The sequence below is a fragment of the Electrona antarctica genome (assembly GCF_951216825.1).
Source record: "Electrona antarctica genome assembly, chromosome: 9".
NCBI lineage: Eukaryota > Metazoa > Chordata > Actinopteri > Myctophiformes > Myctophidae > Electrona > Electrona antarctica.
This window is the reverse complement of record NC_136790.1, coordinates 19,619,480-19,644,892: the sequence shown is the minus strand read 5'-3', so window position 1 is coordinate 19,644,892 and position 25,413 is coordinate 19,619,480. Positions and strand designations below refer to the sequence as shown.

The following is a 25,413-nucleotide window of genomic DNA, read 5'->3' as shown; positions in this document are numbered from 1 at the left end:
CCCGGTTATCCTTCACCCAGCTGATGGCCACTCAGATGGTCATGATGAGCGCGCCGCTCAGGGGGGAGCTGTTAGGGGTTACGTGCTTTGCTCAGGGACACGTCGACATGGACGCGGGCCGGGAGCTGAACCGACACAACATATTTTCAGAGGGGTGTCCCTGGCAAAATACACAATACAATACACATGTTGGGGGTCCTCCTTGACATGAAAAAGTCTGAGAACTACTTCACTAGCCTAAAGGGGAAATCCCCCCCTTGGCCGGAGGAGATATTAGGCTGTTTGGTCATTGGGCAGAGACTCTGAGCCGCTCTGCTACACATGTATATATGTATGTATGTCTATATTATTAAGGTCTGTGAGTGCACAACACGCACATGGTGCCGGTACGTTTGTGATAAAGACATCTTTATCAGGCCTTTTAAACCGGTTCCCACAGACGTAAGCAGCAGGCGTAATCGTTTCCTCAGCATCACCTCTAATGTCTTCTATATTATGAATCCCCCCAACAGGAACCGATTATGTAACAGTAAACGGAGCGATTTAGAGTAAAATGTAATATGCCAGCTGATGATTATCTGATTGGAAGCGTCGGTGGAACAGCTTCACCAGGCCTAAAAGGTGTGAGTTAAAGCCAAGATAAAAACAAGTGTGAACGTGGCTTGGCAAACGTACAGTATGAGTTATTTTTAACCCATTAAGACCTAAGGCCGATTCTACAAATGCGTTCTAAATCCTATCTTGCTATCTCAGTGGTTCTCAAAGATGTTCATGTCAAGGACCCCCAAAACTACATGTATTTGGCCGCGGACCCCCATGTCAACATATTTTGTTCCAGGGACCCCCAGAAGCAAACATTTGCTTAAAATCTTTTATATGTTCAAAGATTTGCACAAACCTTCTCAATAAAAGAAAATATAGATCTACAAGCTCATAGTGTGGGCTGCGCGGCGCAACAGTTTTCAGTTAACCAAAGAGAACAAAGGAGGATTGATACTGCCCAGGTGTCATACTATGAATGGTAATAGTTGCACATATTTTAGGTAAAATGAAATCGTCCGTTGTCCGTTATTTGGGAAATTATATATTACAATAAGTTAACCACCAACTGAAAATAGCTCTGCAAGCTCTACAATAGATCTACAAGCTCACAGCGTGTCACATTGCAACCCGTCTCAGCTTGAGACCTGCCATCTTCGCATTTTTGTTTTCTTTTGCATTTGCATGTTGAGATTTTGTTCCTAAGCCTTATGATCATTACAGGGCACTTTGGGCACTTTGTACTTAGAGCCCCCCCCCCAGTCCCCCACCCCCCCGTATTGTACACTTACAGTACTAAAAATAATAGCCTTGATTCAGCAGAATGTGGAGTGGCAAATTATCTCCGTTCTGAAAGGTCAGCGGCGATACGTCTGCCCGAACCTGCAAATAAATCAGGTTAAAGCCTGTTCAGTCAGCACCGCTATGCCTGCAGCTACGCTGCAACAGTGAGAACACTTTAAAAACCAAGCTCTCTCACACAGGAAAAGCCGTTTTTGGAGGTTCACTCGCGTATCATCCCATCTCAGTTTACTGCCTGGACTTCCTGTTGACTCTTGCACTTCCTCTGCTCCTTTGATAAGCTCCACTTGGACAGACCTGCCGCTGTCAAGACACTGTGTCAATTGTATAGACGCTGAAACGATACCAACCTCAAAACATTTACGTAATCGAAACAAATCCGGATTGTGTGTAAAACATTTGAAGCATGTTTCTGCATCTGTCTTGGTTTTCAGTTTGTGTCCACCGTCCATCTGTCTCTGTGTGTGTATGTTGCGTTGTGTGTCGTAGATATGAATGGAATTGGGTTTGTTTTGTATGGGTTAATGGTTCTGTGTGTGTGTGTGTGTGTGTGGCGTGTGCGTGCGTGTGTGTGTGTGTGTGTGTGTGTGTGTGTGTGTGTGTGTGTGAGCGCTTTCTTTCTTTTTTTTCTTATCCCAAAATGAATGAATAGGAACCACTATTCTGCCTTTATACAAACCTTCTTTGTACCTCTGTGCTGCAGGAAAAAAAACTGGCTTTCGTTTCTGATTTACAGTCATGAATCCTAATAAGCAGCACGTTTGCAACCAGATCCACATTTTGTGCTGCAGTATATATTATAGCATCACTTTTCGGACACGGTGTTGGCATTGCAGGTGAATCAGAGCATGCTGAGAGAACTAAAAGCATGGCCCTCGACAACAACATTGTGGTTGTTGCCATTTCATGATTGAATTCAGGCCGATGATGAGTGCCAGGTTTACCCCCCCCCCCCCCCCCCCCCCCCCCCCACACACACACACACACACACACACACACACACACACACACACACACACACACACACACACACACACATACACACACTTCAGAGAGAGAGAGAGAGAGAGACAAGCATAGAACGAAAGAGAGACACTTCACTTCAGGCAATATTCATTTGTCAAGCCATTCTTTCAGTGACAATAAACAAACGCGAGAGGCAGGGGGAAGCATCACAAACACACATCAGATGCTTGAAATGTATCACCCCCTTCACTTTACCACATCATCCATCAGGTGAAATGTATCACCCCCTTCACTTTACCACATCATCCATCAGGTGAAATGTATCACCCCCTTCACTTTACCACATCATCCATCAGGTGAAATGTATCACCCCCTTCACTTTACCACATCATCCATCAGGTGAAATGTATCACCCCCTTCACTTTACCACATCATCCATCAGGTGAAATGTATCACCCCCTTCACTTTACCACATCATCCATCAGCCGTCCAGCCATGTCAGTGGTTCCCAAACCTTTTAGCTCAAGACCTGAAACAGAAATGCAGCAATAGCAGAAATAGCTGTTGTTCTAAGCTTGTAGATGAGCTATTTTTGCTGTTTTTACATTTAATTTTTAAGGTATCAAATTATGTCAGTAATTTTTTTTGTCATATCTGCCCTGTGCAATGTTATGATTACACATCCTAAAAGGCCAAACAGAAATTAAATTCTGCTGATTCATCTGTTCCAATGTTCAATACAAGAAACACAATTAAATCGCAATTATTTGCACGACAATTTATCGGCAACTTAAATGTTGTAATGGTGACATTCAGAAACTAGTAAAATACGCACATCACTTAGTGGAGGTGCTGGGTTCAAAAGTGACATCAGAAAAAGAGAAGAGAACCTGCACACTTATCTGCTCCAAAGGTTTATTGTTGACGACGTTTCGAGCCAAGGCTCTTCATCTGTTCAAACTCTTTTTGTAATGGTGACATTCCCCTATATCTCTCTCTCTCTCTCTCTCTCTCTCCAGGACACGAGCACCGACACAACAAGAGGCACAACAAGCTGAAGCAGAAGAAGAAGAAAAGGCCAGTGGCGGTGGGGGCCATAATGGGGTTGACCGCCGCCACCCCTGGCAGCACCATGCTTAATGACTTGGAGTCTCTGAGTGCCGGGCTGCTCGGCGATGCCTCGCTCAGATCAGAGGGCGGACCGTCCAATGATAGCAGCAGCAGCGGCGGCGGAGGAGACTCGGGACCTCACAGGAGATCAAAGCGCTTCCTGTCCTACCCGCGCTTCGTGGAAGTCATGGTGGTCGCCGACAGCAAGATGGTGGAGCACCACGGGAGCAACCTCCAGCACTACATCCTCACCTTAATGTCCATCGTGAGTCATCAATCATCATCGCCCGCGAGCTCCGCTCGAGTGGTTGCACGGTCGCCGCCCTCCTCGCACGCTTTTTGTTTGTATTTCGGCCGTGGGGGGGCAGTTGGGGGTGATGATGGGCGTTTGTGCCAGGGGGTGGGATATAAAACACACAGGGTTTGCTGCACGTGTGTGCATTTCTTCCATTATATCGCTGCTGTCGGGCAGAAACCTCTTATCACCATATTTTATCTTTTTGTGTTTTTTCGTCCCCCCACAAATTTACGCCCTACTTGATCACATCACATGCAGCGTCACACAAAAGTATCCAAAATAGCAGATCAAAATGTCGATCTGGTACTTTTCCTGTTTTTGAATTTGAATCCTTTAACAAGGTAATGCCTTTGGACATATGAGGTTTCCACCCGACAGAGACGACATTATGCACTTCTGATGTTTTGTTTATTTCTTCCAGTGCACTGTGTACAGTATGTAATGTTCCTGCTCAGCACATCCGTGTAAATGCTCGTCCCGCTTGGGGCTGCTCGCCACAAGTCGGCCCGGTCTTTTGAGGAGGAGGGCCATGGGGGGAGAAAGGGTAGCCTAGGGCAGGGGTAAACCTCGCTTTCAAACAGCTGGGGAATGGGGGGGGGGGTCTGCAGCTTGACGCAGAGCCTTTCTGTCTGACAGCTGTGATGAATGTTAGCAAATCTGACCAGGTATGTCACTTAGATGGCATACATACTGGCCACTTCAAATACTGGCTTTGTCTAGTGGGGGGTGGGGGGGTTGACCTATATTCTGGCCCTGGCAGAGGCTGCCTCCTCCACAGGGACTCAGGCCTCATTATCAGCTTCTCGCTCCAGTCAGCCCGAATTCCCGGTTTCCCTGCAAAGAAAATTAATAATAATCGAAATTGCACAGCAATAGCTGTTTCATGTAACTCTCAAAAGCGTATAAAAGAAATTACTTCTAATTAGTGTCCATCCATTCTCTTACTCTCTCTATTTTGGGTATAGGTGGACAAAAAAAGGTAGCAATATGTGGTTCAAAATGTTTGCGTTTGGTAACTTTCCCCCCCTTTGCTTTTCCTTCCAGGTGTCTTCCATCTACAGGGACCCCAGCATTGGCAATCTGATTAACATTGTGATTGTGAAGTTAGTCATAATAAACAACGAGCTGGTGAGATGACTTGAGACTGTGTTTTCATATCGTCTCTGTCAGGTGGAAACCTCATATGTGCACAACTGTTTCGAATTAAAAAATAGAAGATCGACACGCTCAAGCCACGTTTCAAGCTTGTAGAGCTGCTATTGTTCGTCACTTTTATGTGACGCTGAAGTATGATCAATTAGGGAAATTAATTTACGGAAAAAAACGTTTCAATATGGAGTTAAGAGGTTCTGCCCGACAGCGACGATATCCACTGATCACAACTTTGAGCGCACAACGCAGCAGCATTCAACCTTCACTCATGCTGTCTGTCTGTCTGTCTGTCTGTCTGTCTGTCTGTCTGTCTGTCTGTCTGTCTGTCTGTCTGTCTGTCTGTCTGTCTGTCTGTCTGTCTGTCTGTCTGTCTGTCTGTCTGTCTGTCTGTCTGTCTGTCTCTCTCTCTCAGGAGGGTCCAGCCATTTCCTTTAATGCACAGACCACTTTAAAAAACTTCTGCATCTGGCAGCAGGACCAGAACATGCTAGATGACAGCCACCACTCACACCACGACACAGCAATCCTCATCACCAGGTACGCTGACAAGCCATGACACAGCACATCCTCATCACCAGGTACACTGACACATCATGACACAGCACATCAGTGTTTCCCCTAGCTAGAAGCTGGTAGTGTGGGGGGGAGCTTTCACGCATGCACACTCGTGCAGCGCGCGTGCATGCACCGGACCCGTGCACACGCGTGTGCATATATATATATATATATTTATTTTATTTTTTTTTGCGTTTTTTTGTGCGTTTCTTTTGCTGTCTTTTGCGGTTATTTGCCTTTTTTGGCCTATTTGCGGCCGCACTACTAAAAATCAAACTGTGGCCCGCCACACAATTCTATACACTTTCTATACTAAGTAGGCTATAGAAAGAACTTGTGTCATCAGCCTTTTATTATTGACAATATTCTGAGACACTTTTACAAACATCATTTCTTTTTGTCCGTATTATCTGAGGATTTTGAGCTACCAATCTCCCTTACAAACTTAGCTTATTGACTGTCAAAACGGTTCTGAACTTTTTTTTGTGTCATGAACTTATAATCATTGTATTTTGTGGAATCAAGATGGAAAATTAGGACCTGGTGCACAAAAGGCTTTAACCCATTTTGGGCGGGAACCCCTTTTGGTGTTAGCATTATGTTATGCTTTAGCTATTGAAAAATAGCAGATCTACAAGCTCATAGCGCGCCACCGAGTGGCGCGCTACGAGCTTGTAGGTCTGCTATTTTTTTAAAATCGAAGAACCACTGACATAGAAACATAGCTTTTTCAGAAAACTGTCATTTTCAAACAGACATTTTTAGAATCTGATCTCAGGTCAAAAGGCTTTAAGCGGTAGCGTGGTTGAGTAAACATGCTCTCCTGAGTGTGTGCTAAAGTGTGATATAATGACGTTTTGATCTGTATTCATCACCAGGCAGGACATTTGCAGAGCGAGGGATAAGTGTGACACTTTAGGTAAATATGTTTATAATATACATGCATATCACAAAAGAAAATCAATGTTATGTTTATTGTTTACCTTATTAGCTCGTACTAGCACTTGCTCTAGCCTTGACGATCTTGCAGGCTTAAGCTAAAATGTAATTTAGATAGCATGTTATGTGGACATATGCCATTTGCATACCTGGCATCCTATTCCTATAGTGTGTATAGTTTCAATGTACAGACTATTTCTATGCATTTTGATATATTACCTAGGCTATACAGTATACAGTATACATTCCTTGCTTACTGTAAGTTGCTCTGGGTTAAGAGCGTCTGCTAAATTCCTAAATTCGAAATCGTTTAATCATGACCATGGCAATTGTGATGGTAATGACAACAATGATGTTTTCTTGTAGGTCTTGCGGAGTTGGGGACAGTGTGTGACCCATACAGGAGCTGTAGTATCAGCGAGGACAACGGCCTCAGCACTGCGTTCACCATTGCCCACGAGCTCGGTCATGTGTAAGTGCCTCTGGTCTCTTCCTCCGTTTGAATGGCTGTTTCCTCTGAGCTGGGGGTCACTACTAATTCTAGGAGTAGCTGGCGCAGGCGGTGACAAAATCAAAGCCGGTACTTTGAATGAGCTGTTGGGATTTACCCACAGAAATATTGTTTTTGAGGGGTGCCAGACCCTCCGATGTGTGGCTTTTGAAATTACGTCATATGGCAGCCAAGTCTATGGACTTTTAATGTTTGTTGAAAGCGGTAAATATCACCAACGTTAACGTTTAAATGTACAGTTTATTTAGGGGAGGAAAACAATCAGGAAATAATAATACCCAAGGATCATCATCTAGGAGGAAATAGGACTGTGACACGAAGACCTGTAAAGATTAAATTAACTGCAAGCGGAAAGCAGAAATGGGTCCTTTTGTCTGTTATTGTCTCTTGGAATCCATACCGTCTCGGTGGAAACCTCATATGTCCAAAACTGTTACTTTTCAGGATTCATATTCAAGCGTAGCAGATCGACAAGTTCAATGAGGTTGTGGATCTGTTACTTTTGATGCTATTGTATGACGCCGTAGTATGATCATGTAGGCTGGGAAAAAAAGAAGGCAAAAAGTTAAGAATGTGGAGACGAGAGGTTTCTGCCCGACAGCAACGATTATGTGAATGTAAAGCTGCCGTCTGACTCCTGTTGGATATGCGGAAATAAACTGAATGGACCTGAAGCTGAGCTGAGTTAATTTAAAGGCAAAAACATTCAAGAGTTTACCGGTAAACACGGTCGGTGGCTCGGTGCTACTCTGCTCCCCAGCCGACAGGTACCGTATAGCACTGAGCTCCATGTGCCTAGTGCCTACACATTCTTCCAGCAATGTGGTCACCTCTTGATGCGGATAAAAAAAAGGAATTCAACAATCCCACCTTTTGTGTGTTGGGTTAGAAAGAGCATTTTGTTTGTTAGAGATACAGTATGAGGGCTGTTAGGGTCCGTAACAGTCTCCAATATTAGCAAAGTGAGAGCCCTGTGTGCTCCAAGCTACCTCAGTGCTTTGTACAATGCAGACTTTTACTGAAAGTCAACACATTTTCGACCCTGGACAACTGGAAATTTCCTTTCTCTCTTTTATTCAACCATTTTTTCTTTCAGTCTTACCTCCATTAGATAAAAAGAAAGAAAGAAAAAGTAAGAATTAGTGACCAGGAAAAAAGGAGATTAAATAGCATTTAATCTCCCCCTAAATGGCCTCAAGAATATGTTTATTGGACTTTGTTCTTCATGGAAGTGGAGATGATAGCGTGCATTCCTGGGCTACTGAAGCTTCCACCAATCTCTCTGGCTACCGATAGGTCCGTGCCGCCCCTCACACTTATTACATGGTCGCCTAAACGCAAGCGTTGCTTGAGATAATCACAATTATTTTGCACAATGGGCCTATATAGCATATTAGCGTTTCTATTGCTAGATTAGGGTCCCGACAGTGGCTCGAAAATGGCCGGTTACTACTTCCGGTTCACAGGGTCAAATCACAGGGTCTTCATCGCAGGCTTTTTCGTACATTCTGTTGGCACTGGCTCCAGAGCGCCCTCAATGGTGATGGCATGTAATCGGTTACTATTCAAAGCAAAAGTGATGTGTCCTACTCCCTACTCAAAGTGATGTGTCCTACTCCCTACTCAAAGTGATGTGTCCTACTCCCTACTCGAAGCGAAAAGCTTGTGATGCGTGCCAGAGGGCTCCAGGGAGTGTCCTTTCTGGGCAGAAGGCTGCTGGCTGCACTGTGTCATCATGACATTATTGCGACCGCAGGTCGCATTTACTATTGGTCTGTGTGCATGTGCATTTGCATTTCCCGTTGGTCTGTCATGCCCCCATATATGATCATGCCTCGTGACATCACGTGACATCATCAGGGATCTACATATATGGGCATATATGTAGTCGCGACATACACAACATCGCCAGGGGCCCTTCCCCATATATGGGAATGTCAATATATGGCCATATCATGCCTCCATATATGGTCACGTCTCGTAACATCATGCCTCTATATATGTGGTCACGCCTCGTGACACCACGTGACCACATGGAGACCCTTAGATCTCCATATATGCAGCAAAATGTGTAATTTGGGGATCCTGCTTGACATGAAAAAGTTTGAGAACCTACAGTACAGTAGTTTTGCGTCACCACCGGTGATGATGATGATGATGACACACATCTGACAGGTTCTTTCGTTCCGCCCCACAGGTTCAACATGCCCCACGATGACAGCAACAAGTGCAAAGAGGACGGGGTTAAGATCCAGCAGCACGTGATGGCGCCCACGCTCAACTACAACACCAACCCCTGGATGTGGTCCAAATGCAGCCGCAAGTACATCACAGAGTTCCTCGAGTAGGTCAAACTCCTTTCAACAAGCATAGAGGATTATTACAGTCTAGACCAGTGGTTCTCAGCGTTTTCAGGCCGCGACCCCCCCTTGTACTGGGGACCCTCCACCCTGACGAGCACCCCCCACTGCCTTTTTGTCTTACTGTACCACATGCTGTTTACAAGGACCCCCTGGTTTGATATTGGGCAGTAACCTCTTATCTCCACATTCTGACCTTTTGTGTGTTCTTTTCGTAAATCAATCAGGCCCTACTGCCTACTCTATCATACTACAGCGTCACACAAAAGTGGCAGATCTACAAGCTATTTTTGCGTAATACATTATAGAAATGTTGGCTTTGGTTGACTCCAATCTTCACTGTAACATACCTCACTGTACATTTAACTTTAACATTTAACAAACGAAACCAAATGAACAACAGTCTCCCAACTTTACAGACTCGAAGGGCCCATTCGGTCGTCTTGCCGAGCCATGAGGCCCACAGGGCAGGAGCCTATCTCCTGTTTCTGTAACGTGAGGCAGCTTGATGTACAAGTACGCCCCCTGGGCATGATGTACAAGTACACCCAAGTACTTACCCCAATCCGACCCTTGATGCTGAGTGCCAAGCAGAGTCCTTTGGATGACCTGGCCGAGGATCGAACCCCGACCTTCCAGTCTCAGGGCAGACATTCTAATTACAAGGCCACCTCAGTGGGGGACCCCCTGAAACAACAACACCTAAGGGTCCCCGGACCCCTATGTTGAGAACCACTGATCTTAGATAACACTGTAGCTATTGCATCAGTGTCTGAGAGATTTATTGGTGTTAAAAGTGCTAAAGTTGTTTTGATGATTGATTGATTTAATTGCTTGAGTCATGCCAGGGAGTCCCCAGCAAAATGTGTTAATACAGCATCACAATCATTTTATCCACTTATCCATTTATACGTTGGCTATTCAAAGCAGCAGATCTACAAGCTCGCAGCGCATCGCATCTATTTTTTTGAAAATATTAGAAAGATATCAAAAATGTTCGGAAAAACTTTAATGCATTTTTTATTTTTTTTACTCAAACATTTTATCCCACGATTTTGCGACCCATTTTTTCACTCAGTGTCAATTATCAAATGTAATACTGGGCCCTACACTTCCTCTGCCAACCTGGGGAGGGCAGCGGACTGACCTCATGCTTCCTTCTATGCATGAGGAGTCCAAACTGCTTCTTTTCACCTGACGGGGGAGTTTCCCTGGCCGGACGTAGTGCGTGGAAGAAACACGTTATTCCAACCAGTTTTTTTCTTTGAATTTATTTGAACACAAACCTTCTCTTCATGCCCCTGGCACAAAACAATTTCAGATTGGGGGGGTCCGTGGCCAAATACATTGATTTTGGGGGAGGGGGGTCCGTGGCCAAATACATTGATTTGGGGCGAGGGGGGTCATGAAAAAGTTTGAGAACCACTGCTGCAGTAGGGGTTCTGTTCTGTGTATGTGCAGAGAATAAACCTCTCCAGCTGTACTGAGTGTGTTTTCTGTCTGTTTTGTGTTTCTTGTTTTCTCCCCTCTTTTTTCTTTGAAGTCATTTTATTTTTATTTCTTAATAGCACAGGATATGGCGAGTGCTTACTCGACGAGCCCCTTTCTAGGCCGTACAGTCTCCCACAGCAGCTGCCCGGACGGATATACAATGTCAATAAACAGTGTGAATTGATATTCGGGACAGGGACACAGGTGTGCCCTTATATGGTGAGTGAATATCTTAAGCTGTCCCATGCACGCTCTCTCTCTCTCTCTCTCTCTCTCTCTCTCTCTCTCTGTGTGTGTGTGTGTGTGTGTGTGTGTGTGTGTGTGTGTGTGTGTGTGTGTGTGTGTGTGTGTGTGTGTGTGTGTGTGTGTGTGTGTTAATGCTCTTCTTGTATTGCTACTGCTGTTTCTCAAGTGGGTGTGCACAAGCATGGAGTCACCCACACACTAGTGTCGCTGTTGCCTCCCACAATTATCAAATGCTTCCAATCTGGAGCAACGGATGCTTTGAAAATCATCAGGCGATAAAGCGTCTTTACAGTCACGCAAATGTATCATAATATAAATCAAAATCACCAAAGCATAAATGGCTTGCTGCTGAGCAGAAATGGAAATGAAAAAAATAAATAAAAATAAAAGGTAAAGATATTTTAAAATATATTTTTTGTAAACTGAAGAACAGATGACAGCTCCCTGCCTCGGATTTCGAGAGGTGTAGTTCCAGACTATAGTATTCAGGAGGTATAGTTCCAGACTCTATAGCATTCAGGAGGTGTAGTTCCAGACTCTATAGCATTCAGGAGGTGTAGTTCCAGACTCTATAGCATTCAGGAGGTGTAGTTCCAGACTATAGCATTCAGGAGGTGTAGTTCCAGACTCTATAGCATTCAGGAGGTGTAGTTCCAGACTCTATAGCATCCAGGAGGTGTAGTTCCAGACTCTATAGCATTCAGGAGGTGTAGTTCCAGACTCTATAGCATTCAGGAGGTGTAGTTCCAGACTCTATAGCATTCAGGAGGTGTAGTTACAGACTATATAGCATTCAGGAGGTGTAGTTCCAGACTCTATAGCATCCAGGAGGTGTAGTTCCAGACTCTATAGCATTCAGGAGGTGTAGTTCCAGACTCTATAGCATTCAGGAGGTGTAGTTCCAGACTCTATAGCATTCAGGAGGTGTAGTTCCAGACTCTATAGCATTCAGGAGGTGTAGTTCCAGACTCTATAGCATCCAGGAGGTGTAGTTCCAGACTCTATAGCATTCAGGAGGTGTAGTTCCAGACTATAGCATTCAGGAGGTGTAGTTCCAGACTCTATAGCATTCAGGAGGTGTAGTTCCAGACTCTATAGCATTCAGGAGGTGTAGTTCCAGACTCTATAGCATTCAGGAGGTGTAGTTAGCCTGTTTTTTTACCCATAGACTTGACAGATGTTTGGGGCGCATGAATAAGACAAACATTAAACGTCCATAGACTTGGCTGCCAAATTACGTCATGTCTGAAGAACAGACGTTGGAGGGGCTAGCGGCCCCAAAAAACAGCGAAACGCGACCTTGTGACCCACTAGCCGAGAGACATGATGACGTAAAGGCCAGTAACATAATACATACCTATGGAGTCACCTTCAGGGCAACAATGTTTGATGATGACTGTAGTTGGAACATCTGTCAAAAATCATTATATAGTTGAGAGCACGTCTGCTGTGGAATTAGTATCCCTGGCCTTTTCTCTACTCCAGGGGTTCTCAACGTTTTTGGCCGGGGACCCCCGGAAATGCTTTGGCAATGTCTCGGGACCCCCGCCCCGCCCCCTCCCGACCCCCAATATAAATTGACTGCTACAATAACCTTAAACCATTTTGGGCGGGAACCCCTTTTGGTGTTTTAAGCATTGTTATAATTTAGCTATTGAAAAATAGCAGATCTACAAGCTCATACGAGCTTGTAGGTCTGCTATTTTTGAAAAATCGTGAAAATAAAATTTAAAAAAGAATCTTTTTTTTTTTTTTTTTTTTTTTGAAAATAATTTGGGGACCCCCTAAAATAATTTGGCGACCCCCCGAGGGGTCGCGACCCACGGGTTGAGAACCCCTGCTCTACTCAACCTGCATCCCAGTGGAAACGGTGGATATGGTTGCTAGTACTAGTGACAGAACTCTGTCTTTGTTTTGTTTTTGTGCGGTCTCTTTGGAGGGAGAGGGGGGGGGGGTCCTCACAAGACAAACGGTTCTTTTATGGTTGAAAAAGATATTTAGAGATGCATTTACAATTAGGAAAAGATTCTTGTATTAGGATTAGACATTTCGAGGTTAGGTTTATTAGGGGTTGGAATTAAGAGTGAGTCGTGGCACATGATTTATACATTGCTGTGTGCGGTGCCAGTGTCATGCACCGAGAATTAGCGAATCTAGATCTGCTATTGTTTGGGCTTACAGTTCTAAGAATGCATTGATAAAATTGTTGTCCTAAAATGTCGGTGTCATATACAAGTATAGTAATACAAACCCTGTGTGTGTGTGTGTGTGTGTGTGTGTGTGTGTGTGTGTGTGTGTGTGTGTGTGTGTGTGTGTGTGTGTGTGTGTGTGTGTGTGTGTGTGTGTGTGTGTGTGTGTGTGTGTGTGTGTGTGTGTGTGTGTGTGTGTGTGTGTGTGTGTGTGTGTGTGTGTGTGTGTGTGTGTGTGTGTGTGTGTGTGTGTGTGTGTGTGTGTGCGTGCGTGCGTGCACGCTCTCCAGACCCAGTGTCGCAGACTGTGGTGCACCAGTCCGGAGGGGGCCCAGAGGGGCTGCAGGACCCAGCACATGCCCTGGGCGGACGGCACCGACTGCTCCCCTGGAAAGGCAAGTATACCTTGAAACCTCCGACTCCACGCAGGAGACAAATGACAGGCTGTAGCGTTGTGTAGGAACACGGCAGACACACAGGAGACGGCAGAGACAGCAAATGGAATGGAACACAGACTGGTGTCTGTTGAAGATTTTTGGAACATTGGCTCTCAAAGTGGGGTCCGAGGACCCCCTTGTGGTCCTTGAAAGGGGTTCCCCGGGAAAATGTGTTAATCAGTGTTGAGTAACGTTACTTTTAAAAGTAACTTGTTATGTTATGGGATTACCGGCATTAAAAAAGTGTTAAAACCGCTCTGCTAGGGAGTTTGGTAAACATAAAATCTTAAAAATGCAGCGGGCGCGGGTCATCAGAGGTGAGTGCTACCTGTAAAAGGAACATCACCACACTCACGTTCACTTGAGCTTTCGTCTGGTCTCTGTTGTATTTAGCTACATAGAGTTATACTCTTGTTGGCCGTGCACACCTACCAGCTACTTTTTTTCAGTGTCACAACAAAAAGCTGGTGTCATCTCAAACAAGGTCCCTGTATTTACATACAATAGATACAAAATCCTGGTCCTGTGTCTGAAACCGGTCGCCGACCGGTTACGACAAACAATGTCTTCCTCAGGGAGTGGGTATAGCCGCACCCTGAGGAAGACATTGTTTGTCAAAACCGGTCGGCGTCTAGTGGCATTTTATTTTTAATATGTATACGTCCTGTCATATTAAAGGCATCGACCAAATTAGTAGGGCCATGTTTGACAACAGCAGGGTGGGCATCATATCCTATTCTGAGACTACCAACAACCTCTACCAACAACCTCCCCAAAACCCTTCTTGGTTGGGGCTCGGTACCTCATGGTACAAGGGCATCGCCAAGTCACTGAAGACAAAGCTGCAGACCTCTGAAAACAATCTTGTGTAGTTCATTCTAAAAAATGGAACCCCCAGCCTCCGCCCACTTCAGTAGTATGGGACGGCTCAGAGTGGAAGAGAGAGTATCTCATTTCTCACTGTGTCTGGTCTTCAAGATCCTAGATGCTTCTGTCTGTCCGATTTGTGTGATCTCACAGACAGACAGTTTTTTTTTGTTCCTCGTAATCACAAAATGATCACTCACAGCCGGCATTTTCTTTAAAAAGTGTGCAGGAAAAACCTTCCTGTCTGGCCTCCAAAAAATCCATCATAATGACACTAACGTAAGCTACACTAATTAAACATGAAGTGGCATGACGATTGTGTCCACATCCGTGTCAACGCTTGGGGAAGGAATTTGTTTTGCTTTGGAGGCCTCGTATGTATACAAACCAGGTTATTATAGGGCCGTAATGGACTTGGGGAGGGAGGTGGGGAGACAAGCTTTTGAATGGTGGGGATTTGCTGCTTGGTGACTGGGCTTATAGTCTAGCTTTTTAATTAGGTCTTATATCGCAAGCCTGAGGTGACTTTAAACCTCTGTAGAACCTCAAGCTCTTGGGGTACTCAGACACACATGTGCACGCACGCACGCACGTGCACACTCACACGCCTCAAAATAAGGACGGTTTACGCCAGTGTCTGAACCCATTCTATTCATTCTATGAGGATACTGTACTGTACCACCACACCAGGCGCCCTCAGAGTAGTGTTGGGTTGTAACAGTTGGATCCTCTTATTACCCACTCTGACAAACAGACCCAAGAATGTATTTATTGACCATGTGCATACATTCTTCTCCGTTTCTTCTCCTCTGGCCAGACAGATTTTGTTCCCTTTTCTTCTCTCTCTCTCTCTCTCTCTCTCTCTCTCTCTCTCTTTCCATTTGCTTGGCCTATATAATTTCTCCCAGATTAGCATCAAAGCAGAGTGTGAGACATGTGAACAGATAGATGTAGACCCCCCCCCCCCAGAGTGTGAGACATGTGAACAGATAGATGTAGCAGAGTGTGAGACATGTGAACAGATAGATGTAGCAGAGTGTGAGACATGTGAACAGATAGATGTAGCAGAGTGTGAGACATGTGAACAGATAGATGTAGCAGAGTGTGAGACATGTGAACAGATAGATGTAGAGACAGAGGGCCCTATTATGCATGTCTTAAGTACCAGGTCTTATTACTTAACTTAAGACCTGGAGGCGTGATCAATGCCATTTGGCTATTCTGAGTGGCCAAACAGCATTGACCACGCCTCCAGGTCTTAAGTTAAGTCATAAGACCTGGTACTTAAGACACGCATAATAGGGCCCAGAGTGTGAGACATGTGAACAGATAGATGTAGCAGAGTGTGAGACATGTGAACAGATAGATGTAGCAGAGTGTGAGACATGTGAACAGATAGATGTATCAGAGTGTGAGACATGTGAACAGATAGATGTATCAAAGCAGAGTGTGAGACATGTGAACAGATAGATGTATCAAAGCAGAGTGTGAGACATGTGAACAGATAGATGTAGCAGAGTGTGAGACATGTGAACAGATAGATGTAGAGACAGAGTGTGAGACATGTGAACAGATAGATGTAGCAGAGTGTGAGACATGTGAACAGATAGATGTAGCAGAGTGTGAGACATGTGAACAGATAGATGTAGCAGAGTGTGAGACATGTGAACAGATAGATGTAGCAGAGTGTGAGACATGTGAACAGATAGATGTAGCAGAGTGTGAGACATGTGAACAGATAGATGTAGCAGAGTGTGAGACATGTGAACAGATAGATGTAGCCGCCAAAAGGGTTTAATGTTGCTCGCTTGGGTCTTCATCCACTTCCTTCCTCTTCTTTCTTTCTCCATCTCCTTCTTTATTGCAGTGGTTGGAGAGGATTTATTTTTATTTCATAGAAAGCTTCATACTAGACATACTTTGTCTTTCCCTCTCCCTTTGTTACTTTCAACTCTTTTTCTGCCAATCACCTGCTCCCCTCGTCACTGCTGATTAACATTTCTCTGTCTCTCTCTCTCTGCTCCTGTCCACTGCAGCACTGCAAGCACGGCATGTGCATCGCCAGGGAACATGACGCCCTGCCCGTGGAGGGGGCGTGGGGCGTGTGGAGTCCGTTTGGCACCTGCTCGCGGACGTGCGGCGGCGGCATCAAGATGGCGGCGCGCGAGTGCAACCGACCCGTGTAAGCATGCGTGGAGCCTTCTCCTTTCTCCCTTTGTAGTTGCGCATATCTCCTGGATCTTGTCTCCGTTTGTCTCTCTGCCCTGCCGGCCTTTTAGTCAATGTACCATAGATCAAGGTAGCATTCCTTCCATAGCTAGCGTTTAGCAAAGCTTTCTGACGACGGGAAAAAAAAAGATCTAACAGGGGTGATTTGTGGGTAAACATTGGGTCATGATGCCTTTGATATCCTGGCTAGGGCGGTCAGTGGGGGGAGGAAGGGGAAGCGTGTAGATCTGTGGGATAAAGAGCCAGGCAGAAGTACTGGGATGGCCAGATGAATGAATGGATGGATCGTGGGATGGATGATGCTTACATGATGCTTGAAGTCAGTGGTTCTCCAACCTTTTTAGTGCCAAGCACCCCCAAATTGATTTGTATTTGGCCACGGACCGCCCCATCTGAAAAGTGCTTTTGTGCCAGGAACCCTTTGAGAACCACTGGCTTATATTATGCTTAGATCATGCTTAGAGAGCATGCTATTTAGTCAGATGCCAGGTTAATCTGTTTACTTGGCATCCTGTACTTCTATAGTTTCAATATAGCCTACAGATTTATAGATAGATAGATAGATAGATAGACAGACAGACAGACAGACAGACAGACAGACAGACAGACAGACAGACAGACAGACAGACAGACAGACAGACAGACAGACAGACAGACAGACAGACAGACAGACAGACAGACAGACAGACAGATAGATAGATAGATCTGACTGCTCTAACTGTACTGTCAACACACTTAGTGTGTATGATTGATTGATTGATTGATTGATTGAGTCAACACCCCCCCCCCCCCCCCCCCCCCACAGGCCCAAGAACGGAGGGAAGTACTGCGTGGGGCGCAGGATGAAGTTCCGCTCCTGCAACTCGGAGCCGTGCTCCAAGCAGAAGAAGGACTTCCGGGAGGAGCAGTGCACCGGCTTCGACGGCAAGCAGTTCAACATCAACGGTCTACCTCCGGACGTGCGCTGGGTGCCCAAGTACAGCGGAAGTGAGGACCAACCCCGGCATCCCCCCACCCCCCCCTCTTCCCCTTCCTGTCCCTCGTCTCAGACCCCTGCAGTGTGGTATTATTAACCACTATAGCGCTCTGGTTCTCAAAGCCCCTCCCCCTCCCCCCAGAGGAGAAGATGTGTGTTAAAAAGTTATATGTATATGTCTTCCAAAACAAATTCTAAAGAAAATTCAAAAATAGCAGATGTACAAGCTCGTGTCGGGCTCGGGCCGTGTCATAGTCTTAAAACATTCTGCAAAAATGCGTACATCATTTTAAGTGGTTAATCCTTGAGAATGAACGGTGAACACAATGTCAAGTCTCATTTGGACAATTTCTTTAGGACTTCAAGTTGAGCTGGGAGTCAATAATCCTGACATTGAACTGTGGCATTGATAATTAGTATAAGCCTTGCCGAGCCATGAGCCTATCTCCTGTTTCTGTAGTGTGAAGCGGCTTGATGGTACAAGTACACCCATTGGACATGACGCTAGTATGTCGCAGGGACTTACCCCCGATCCAACCCTTGATGCCAAGCAGGGAGGCATTGTCTTTTGGTATGACATATCGGGATCGAACCCCAACCTCCCAGTCTCAGGGCAGACACGCTAACCACAAGGCCACTGAGCTGGTGTGGTGGCATTGATAGCTATCAATTAATAGTCTGTCTGTGTGTCTGTGTGTCTTGTCAGTCCTGATGAAAGACAGGTGCAAGCTGTTCTGCAGGGTGGCCGGCAGCACGGCCTACTATCAGCTCAGGGACAGGGTCATCGATGGCACGCCGTGTGGACCTGACACCAACGACATCTGTGTCCAAGGCCTGTGTAGGGTGAGCATGACGCAGCCGCACTATCAACCCCAGAGATACCTACCTACCGCATTATTATCAAATAATAATAATATTAGCCAGCCACACAAGTAACACGAGCGACAGTACAGTATGTCCATGGCCAGAACAACATGCTGCCACAACTGTATATGTATCATATCGTTGCTGTCGGACAGAAATCTCTTATCTTCATCAGTGGCGTGCACAGACATTTAGAGGGGCAGGTGCTCAAGTGAAAAAAGGGCACCTTGTGCAGTGCGTGAAACCGGCCGGCTGCGTTAATTGTGTGAGATTTATAGATTTTGGGGCATAAATAATTGCGAACGCAGTGAGCACTAACTATGAGACCTAGCAGAACATGTCTGTGTGTCTGTCTGTCTGTCTGTCTGTCTGTCTGTCTGTCTGTCTGTCTGTGTGTGTGTGTGTGTGTGTGTCACGCTGTAACACCACCCGCCCGCCACCAGAGGGCGCAGCTGTATCACACACAAAACACACACACACACACACACACACACACACACACACACACACACACACAAAACTTAACTTAAAAAAAAACTTAACTTAAAAAAAAACTTAAAAAGAAAAAAAAAACACACACACACGCACGCACACATACACACACTAAAAAAGAACTACAAAAAACTTAACTTAAAAAAAAATCTTAAAAAAACACTTGAAAAAGAAAAAAAGAGAACTTAAAAAAAAAACCTTAAAAAAGTACGTAATTTATTCTAATTGTTGTTATTGCAATTTACGAGCTGCGTTCGCTTCCCGCGTTCGCGCGTCTTACTTGTATATTAGAAGCTTTTTATCAAGAATTGATTAATATTAATATATTGATCAATAATATATATTTGTACACTGTACAAAAAAAAGAAAAACGTTTTTCTTTTTTCTTTTTTTCTCCAAAAGGGCACATTGCTGTCCAGAGGGCAAGGGCAGGTGGTGCTCTAGCACCCCCTAGTGTCTATCTGTGCACGCCACTGATCTTCATGTTCTAGCGTTTTTTCTTTCTTCGTAAATTAACACCCCCTACTTGATCACACTACTGCGTCACACAAACGCATCAAAGGTAGCAGAACTGCAAGCTTGTCGATACTTTGGCCATTTGATAATAGACGGTCGTGTTGTGAGCTTGTAGATCTGATAACACATAATGTTAACCTGTGAAATGATACATTCTACATGATGAGACTGTACTTTTACTTTTGGTACTTTTAAGTAGACTTTGATGCCAATACTTTTACTCAAGTACATTTTGATTACCGGACTTTTACTTAAGTAAAAATTAAATTGTACTTTTTCCACCACTGGAGGTTTCCACCTGACAGACGATATGTGTGTTTTATCTAAATAAAACCCCAAACTGATTCATGGCGGCATACGATGTACGTACATACATACATACAGCTGGTCTAGTTACTTCATAAACACCTCCTCATAAAGATCCACATCTCTTCATCCTCTATAAACAATGTTCTGCACTACAGCCAATTTACACATGGAACAGCTTGGATGGCATTTCAAGGGTGGTTTTGTGAGGTCTGAATTCATTTCAGATGTGTGTCAGTGATATGGGTATAACTCAATAATCTCTTGTGTAACTATTTCCGAGGGTCATTGGGTTTGATGTGTTTTTTTTCTTCTCTTTCTTTTTTTCCCACCCTCTTTTCCAAGAACATCATAGGAAATTAATAAACACATAGGCTGGCTTAGTGCCAGCTGCAGCAGGGGTTTGTCAATAAACAATCGTTGCCGTTGCACTTATTACAAATCAATTCTGTAAAACCTGTATAAATCTGTATTTCTAGAAGAATAGGCGTGTGGACACCCTAACCAGGGCAGCAAAATAATATTAACATGTACAGTTACTTTTGACATAGCAATGTTCTTATTAGTACATTTATTTCCTTAATTTTAGAGGTATTTAATTGTCACTTTAGAAATGTGCAGATACCCTTGCACTTATACTTAATGGTGCAGGAGGAAGAGGAAACCATGCAAGGCACCAACCTGCACATCGGGAGCAATTAGGGGTTCTCCCTACTTCTTCCACTTGTCATTTCTTCCTTTCCTTTTTCACCCACTACCCCCCAACCCCCACCCCACAGCAAGCGGGCTGTGACCATGTGCTAAACTCTAAAGCCAGGAGGGACAAGTGTGGCGTGTGTGGAGGTGACAACTCTTCCTGTAAGACGGTGCAGGGCACCTTCAACACCGTGCACTATGGTGAGCTTCTGTTCAAGCAATATTACAGCAGAGGGTGTGTGTGTGCGTTATCGTGATTCTTGTGTGATGCGACTATTTGGTCAATTTGATATTAAAAAGGCCATAAAGGTCCTTAAATTAAATTGTCACTTTAGAAATGTGCAGATAGCCTGTATAGTATACACTTATACTGCATGTTGGTTTGTTTACTGTTGAGTAAGAAAATAATGTTGCACATTAAGCTATAATGATCTGTGGACAGGTTCAGGAACCACTGCTCCATAGCAATGATTGATATGGGAATATAAAGCTATTTAACAGAAAGAAAGTAAGGTCCGCACACTGGACTGAGCTCCAAAAGCTTAAGTATTTATTTTCTCACCACAGGGACATGACGTTTCGAGCCTCACGGCTCTTCATCAGACAATATAAAGCTATTTAACACTCATTTAAAAAAAAAAGGAGAAAAATAAAATAAAAATTACTTACAATACCTTTTAACTGCATGGGGAAAAAGGAAATGTAAAATGACTGAAAACCAACAGTTGATCAAAATAACAAAAGCAACTTAACAACAATCCATTAATGTATGTCTTTTTGCAGGCTATAATGAAGTGGTGCGAATACCCAGTGGTGCTACAAACATAGATGTGCGTCAGCACAGCTACTCAGGGAAACCGGAGGATGACAACTACCTCGGTAAGATACTCCATGGCCCAGCCAAGCAAACCTTTCACCTTATAAACTCCATTCACCTTTTTGGATGGCGTTCAACAGGCTGTTCAGAAGTGTTCTCTGTATTCCCTCGGATTGGAGAGCATTCTTCAGTGAAGCAAAGTGTTGTTGCAAACAGTCACTTTTTTATTTATTGTTTTTATTTTCATGAAACCTTTATTTTTTTTGCCTGGGGTTCAAGTGGTCCAGCCAAAACAAACGACCCTGTCGGGTGGAAACCTCATATTATGTCCAAACCTGTTGCTTTTCAGGATTCAAGTTAAAAAATGGCAGATCTGCAGTGCAAGCTCAAAACAGCTTGCAGAACCTTCACGCTTGCAGATCAATTTTGTATACTTTTAAGATAAGAGATTTCTGCCCGACAGCAACAATAACAATGTTGTCTCTGCCAGGTAGACTCTGCCATCTGAACACATTTCGTAGTTGTGGGGCAGAAACCTCTTATCTACATTTATTCCCCCCGTAAATGAACACTGTACTTGATCGTACCACTGCGTCACACAAAACTGACAAAAGTATCAAAGGTAGCAGATCCACGAGCTCGGAACTTCCACCTAACGGTTCCATATGAGGTTTCCACCCGACAGAGACGAGTTGCTGCTCTAACACAGTGGTTCCCAAACCTTTTCATGTCAAGGACCCCCAAATTGACACTAATTAGCCCGCAGACCCCCATTTGAAAAGATAGGGTCCCCCGTAAGAGAAGATTTTTAGCAGTGATTCCCGACCCCCAGTTTGACATGCATTAGTCTACCCCCATTTAATGGCATTTCTATCTCTGGGACCCCCAATTTATATTGTAAAATCAATGTTAATTTAACTCTGGGAGTGTACAAAAGAGTTACAGACCCATAAGGGTCCATTTGGTTCCAAACTATCATTTAGCTGGGGACCCCCTGGAACTCCCTCAAGGACCCCTGGGGGTCCCCGGACCCCACTTTGGGAAAAACTGCTCTAGCAGACAGACAGACAGACAGCTGGCAGCTACCAGGAGGATGCCAAGCAGGATGAAAAGCGAGGGAGTTGACATACACGCTAACACACTCTAATGAGAGAGGCCTCTAGGTATAACCATTCCAGTCAGGTCAAAGGGTTTTCTGTTTGTATGGGTGTTGGGTGTGTCATGCTTACAATGCATGACTTTTTGGCTCGGTGTGTGTGCGCACGTGTGTCTACCGTGTGTGTGTGTGTGCGCAGGGCTTTGTTTTGCTGTGTCAGCTATTAGTGTTAAATGTCATGCGAGGCTACGGTGGGAGTAGCCATGAGGATCTTAATACGGTAATGAGCGTGATTGCCCTCGGGGTATCATTCCAAGGAGGTCAGTGTGTGTGTGTGAGTGTGTGTGTGCGTGCGCAAATGAATGGGGTAGCTGGGTGGGTGTGTTTTTGTGGCGTGTGTGCCGTGCCCGTGCTCTGCAAAATATACTGACACTGCAAAGTCCTGAGTGCTACAGTAATTTAACATTGAGAGAGTGTTAAGAAATGGTCCCCTTATGCGTCGATATTTACACTCTCAGATTCTAAATTGAGACCCGGGAGTTCACAGCGTGACTGCAACTTTTTTTTTGTGTGTCATTTTGGCATGCTTTTGTGTTAACCTTAAGCGGGAGATTTAGTGTTGTCTATTCAACAATAACAGATATACAAGCTCACGGCGTGTGTGTTCACCGTGTCTGGGGTGTTTTGGAAATGTGTGTTGCGTGACGTGAGTGTGTGTCAGAGGGTGGGGACTGACCAAACGTAGGGGGGGGGTCTATTTATTTATTTATTTGGGGGGAGGGAGGGGGGACGACGACCGGTCCCTGTGGTCACATTAGCGTGATGTGTGAAATGACAAGGAAAGGCAGGAAATTAGCTCCATAATCGCATTATGAATGAGCAGGCAGGCTGGCTGCCGGACACTACAGGAGGGCTCCTGTGTGGGACTGACTGCTCCAGAAATGGAGGATTATTATTATTTTTTTGTCCCAATTAGGCTGATTTTGCTTTGCCTATTGTATGCCTCAGGATTCAAATTAAAAAATAGCAGATCTACAAGCTTGAAATACGTCGCTTTTCCCCGGATTTCGAGCTTGTAGATCTGCTACTTTTTGATGCTTTTTGTGGGACGTTGTAGTGTGATCAAGTCTACTGACCACCAGTCACTTCTTAAGGTCTCACCAACAAAGCTTGAAGACCCGGGGAGATCGATCATTTTCCACTGATGTGGAACGAGCTTCTACATTACAAGAGACTCTTTCCAACTCCAACAGACATGCAACGGACTAGCATTTAGTTCAGTACAAACTAGTCGGCCGATGGAACATTGTTTTTTCACATGCAAGTAGTCTGTGGCGCCGGAAGTGTCAGATGTATTTCCCCGAGATACGCTATTTTTCGACCAATCACAACACTTGTTTCATTCACGGAGAATGTAAACAGATTTGTAAAGCAACGTCATTTCCTTGGGCGATTCCGGTACTTCCGTTAAACCACTCAGCTGGCTAGGTCTTTCCCAGCGTGGTCTGCAACTGTGTTACCATTGCTGCCAGGTCTGCTTATTATAAGCGACTTTGGCCTTGTTTTCCTGGGTTGTTTTTGTTTGGGCTTGTTTCTGAAGTGTAGTTGCTTATTTTGGCTGGCTTTCAAGATTCCTTTAGAAAATAGTTGAGGTAATAGATCTCACTCAAGTCAAGTGGTGACAGTGGTCGCTTCTTTTGGGCTTGTTTCCTGGTCGCTTGTTTTACTCGCACCAAAACAAAACACACATACCATTTTTGCCTAGCTTTGCTTTGGAGTTGATCGATTGGTATTGGAATTGAGAGTTGAGATTGTGAATATGGTATCTGAGGTTGGGCGATATGCCAAAATCTTCCTATCGACCATTGTCTGCCCCAAAATTCCAGATTGACGATATATTCGTGCTATAAAACCAATAATGTGAGAACAGCTCCCCAGCCCTTTAAAACCAGAGTTATATTTGAGTGCAGTCAGGTAGAAAGAGTGATCTTGAAAAGAAAGTCCAAAGCGATGTGGCTCCTTATCGTCTCTGTCGGATGGAAACCTCATATGTACAAAAACTGTCACTTCTCGGATTCAATCAGAATGAGCAAAAGTAGCAGATCTACAAGCTCAAAAAGCGTTGCTTTGTGCCACATTATGATCTTGTGGATCTGCTACTGTTGATGCTTTTGTGTGATGCTTTGTGTGTATGGGAACCCCTTTTGGTGTTAGCATTATGCTATGCTTTAGCTATTGAAAAATAGCAGATCTACAAGCTCATAGCGCGCCACCGAGTGGCGCGCTACGAGCTTGTAGGTCTGCTATTTTTGAAAAATTTAAGAACCACTGACATAGAAACATAGCTTTTTCAGAAAACTGTCAGGATGTAGAAGACATTTTTAGAATCTGATCTCAGGTCAAAATGGGTTAAATCCAGCCCCTGTTGTAGATATTCTATTTTCAATGCAACATGCTTCAATAGAAGACGTGCTGCTGACTTCTATGGAATCCAAATGACTGAAATCAGTTGACTGAGAACTTCGATACATGCATGCTTCACCATGGACCTTTATTACAGAAAGAGTGATATTCTTTCTCTTCCTCCCTTCCGCGCTAGCTGTTGCAAAAGGTCGCGGAGAATTCCTGCTCAATGGAGAGTTTGTGGTCAGCATGTTCAAAAGGGAAATCAAAGTGGGCAACGCTGTCATAGAGTACAGCGGATCTGACCACGTCGTCGAGAGGATTAACTGCACCGAACGCATTGAGGAGGAAATCATTGTCCAGGTAAATGCTTCCTTCATTTTTCATAATTTTTATAAACCAACCATCCGTCTATGTTCAAGGTTGCAGGGGTAATAGTTCCAGCAAACAGCTCTAGTCTTCCCTTTCCAGAACAACATAAGCCACTTCCCCCTGGGGGATCCCGAGGCGTTCCCAGGCCAGTGTGGAGATGTAATCCACCCATCTGGTCCTTGGT

The 25,413-nt window shown here is 44.6% G+C and overlaps 1 protein-coding gene across 1 annotated transcript in view; it reads left to right on the top strand.

The window, feature by feature from the left end:
• Nucleotides 1–25,413, top strand: part of adamts9 (ADAM metallopeptidase with thrombospondin type 1 motif, 9) — a gene marked incomplete at its 5' end in the record, with an annotated part of 53,240 nt that overhangs the window by 5,461 nt on the left and 22,366 nt on the right. The window contains 14 exons of the mRNA XM_079511161.1: nucleotides 3,327–3,682; nucleotides 4,760–4,843; nucleotides 5,280–5,404; nucleotides 6,301–6,341; nucleotides 6,728–6,833; nucleotides 9,070–9,216; nucleotides 10,801–10,942; nucleotides 13,449–13,553; nucleotides 16,499–16,644; nucleotides 17,497–17,678; nucleotides 18,374–18,510; nucleotides 20,625–20,742; nucleotides 21,325–21,420; nucleotides 25,054–25,220. Of these exons, the coding sequence (XP_079367287.1) occupies nucleotides 3,327–3,682; nucleotides 4,760–4,843; nucleotides 5,280–5,404; nucleotides 6,301–6,341; nucleotides 6,728–6,833; nucleotides 9,070–9,216; nucleotides 10,801–10,942; nucleotides 13,449–13,553; nucleotides 16,499–16,644; nucleotides 17,497–17,678; nucleotides 18,374–18,510; nucleotides 20,625–20,742; nucleotides 21,325–21,420; nucleotides 25,054–25,220 (1,952 nt within the window). The remainder of the gene's footprint in view (nucleotides 1–3,326; nucleotides 3,683–4,759; nucleotides 4,844–5,279; nucleotides 5,405–6,300; nucleotides 6,342–6,727; nucleotides 6,834–9,069; nucleotides 9,217–10,800; nucleotides 10,943–13,448; nucleotides 13,554–16,498; nucleotides 16,645–17,496; nucleotides 17,679–18,373; nucleotides 18,511–20,624; nucleotides 20,743–21,324; nucleotides 21,421–25,053; nucleotides 25,221–25,413) is intronic.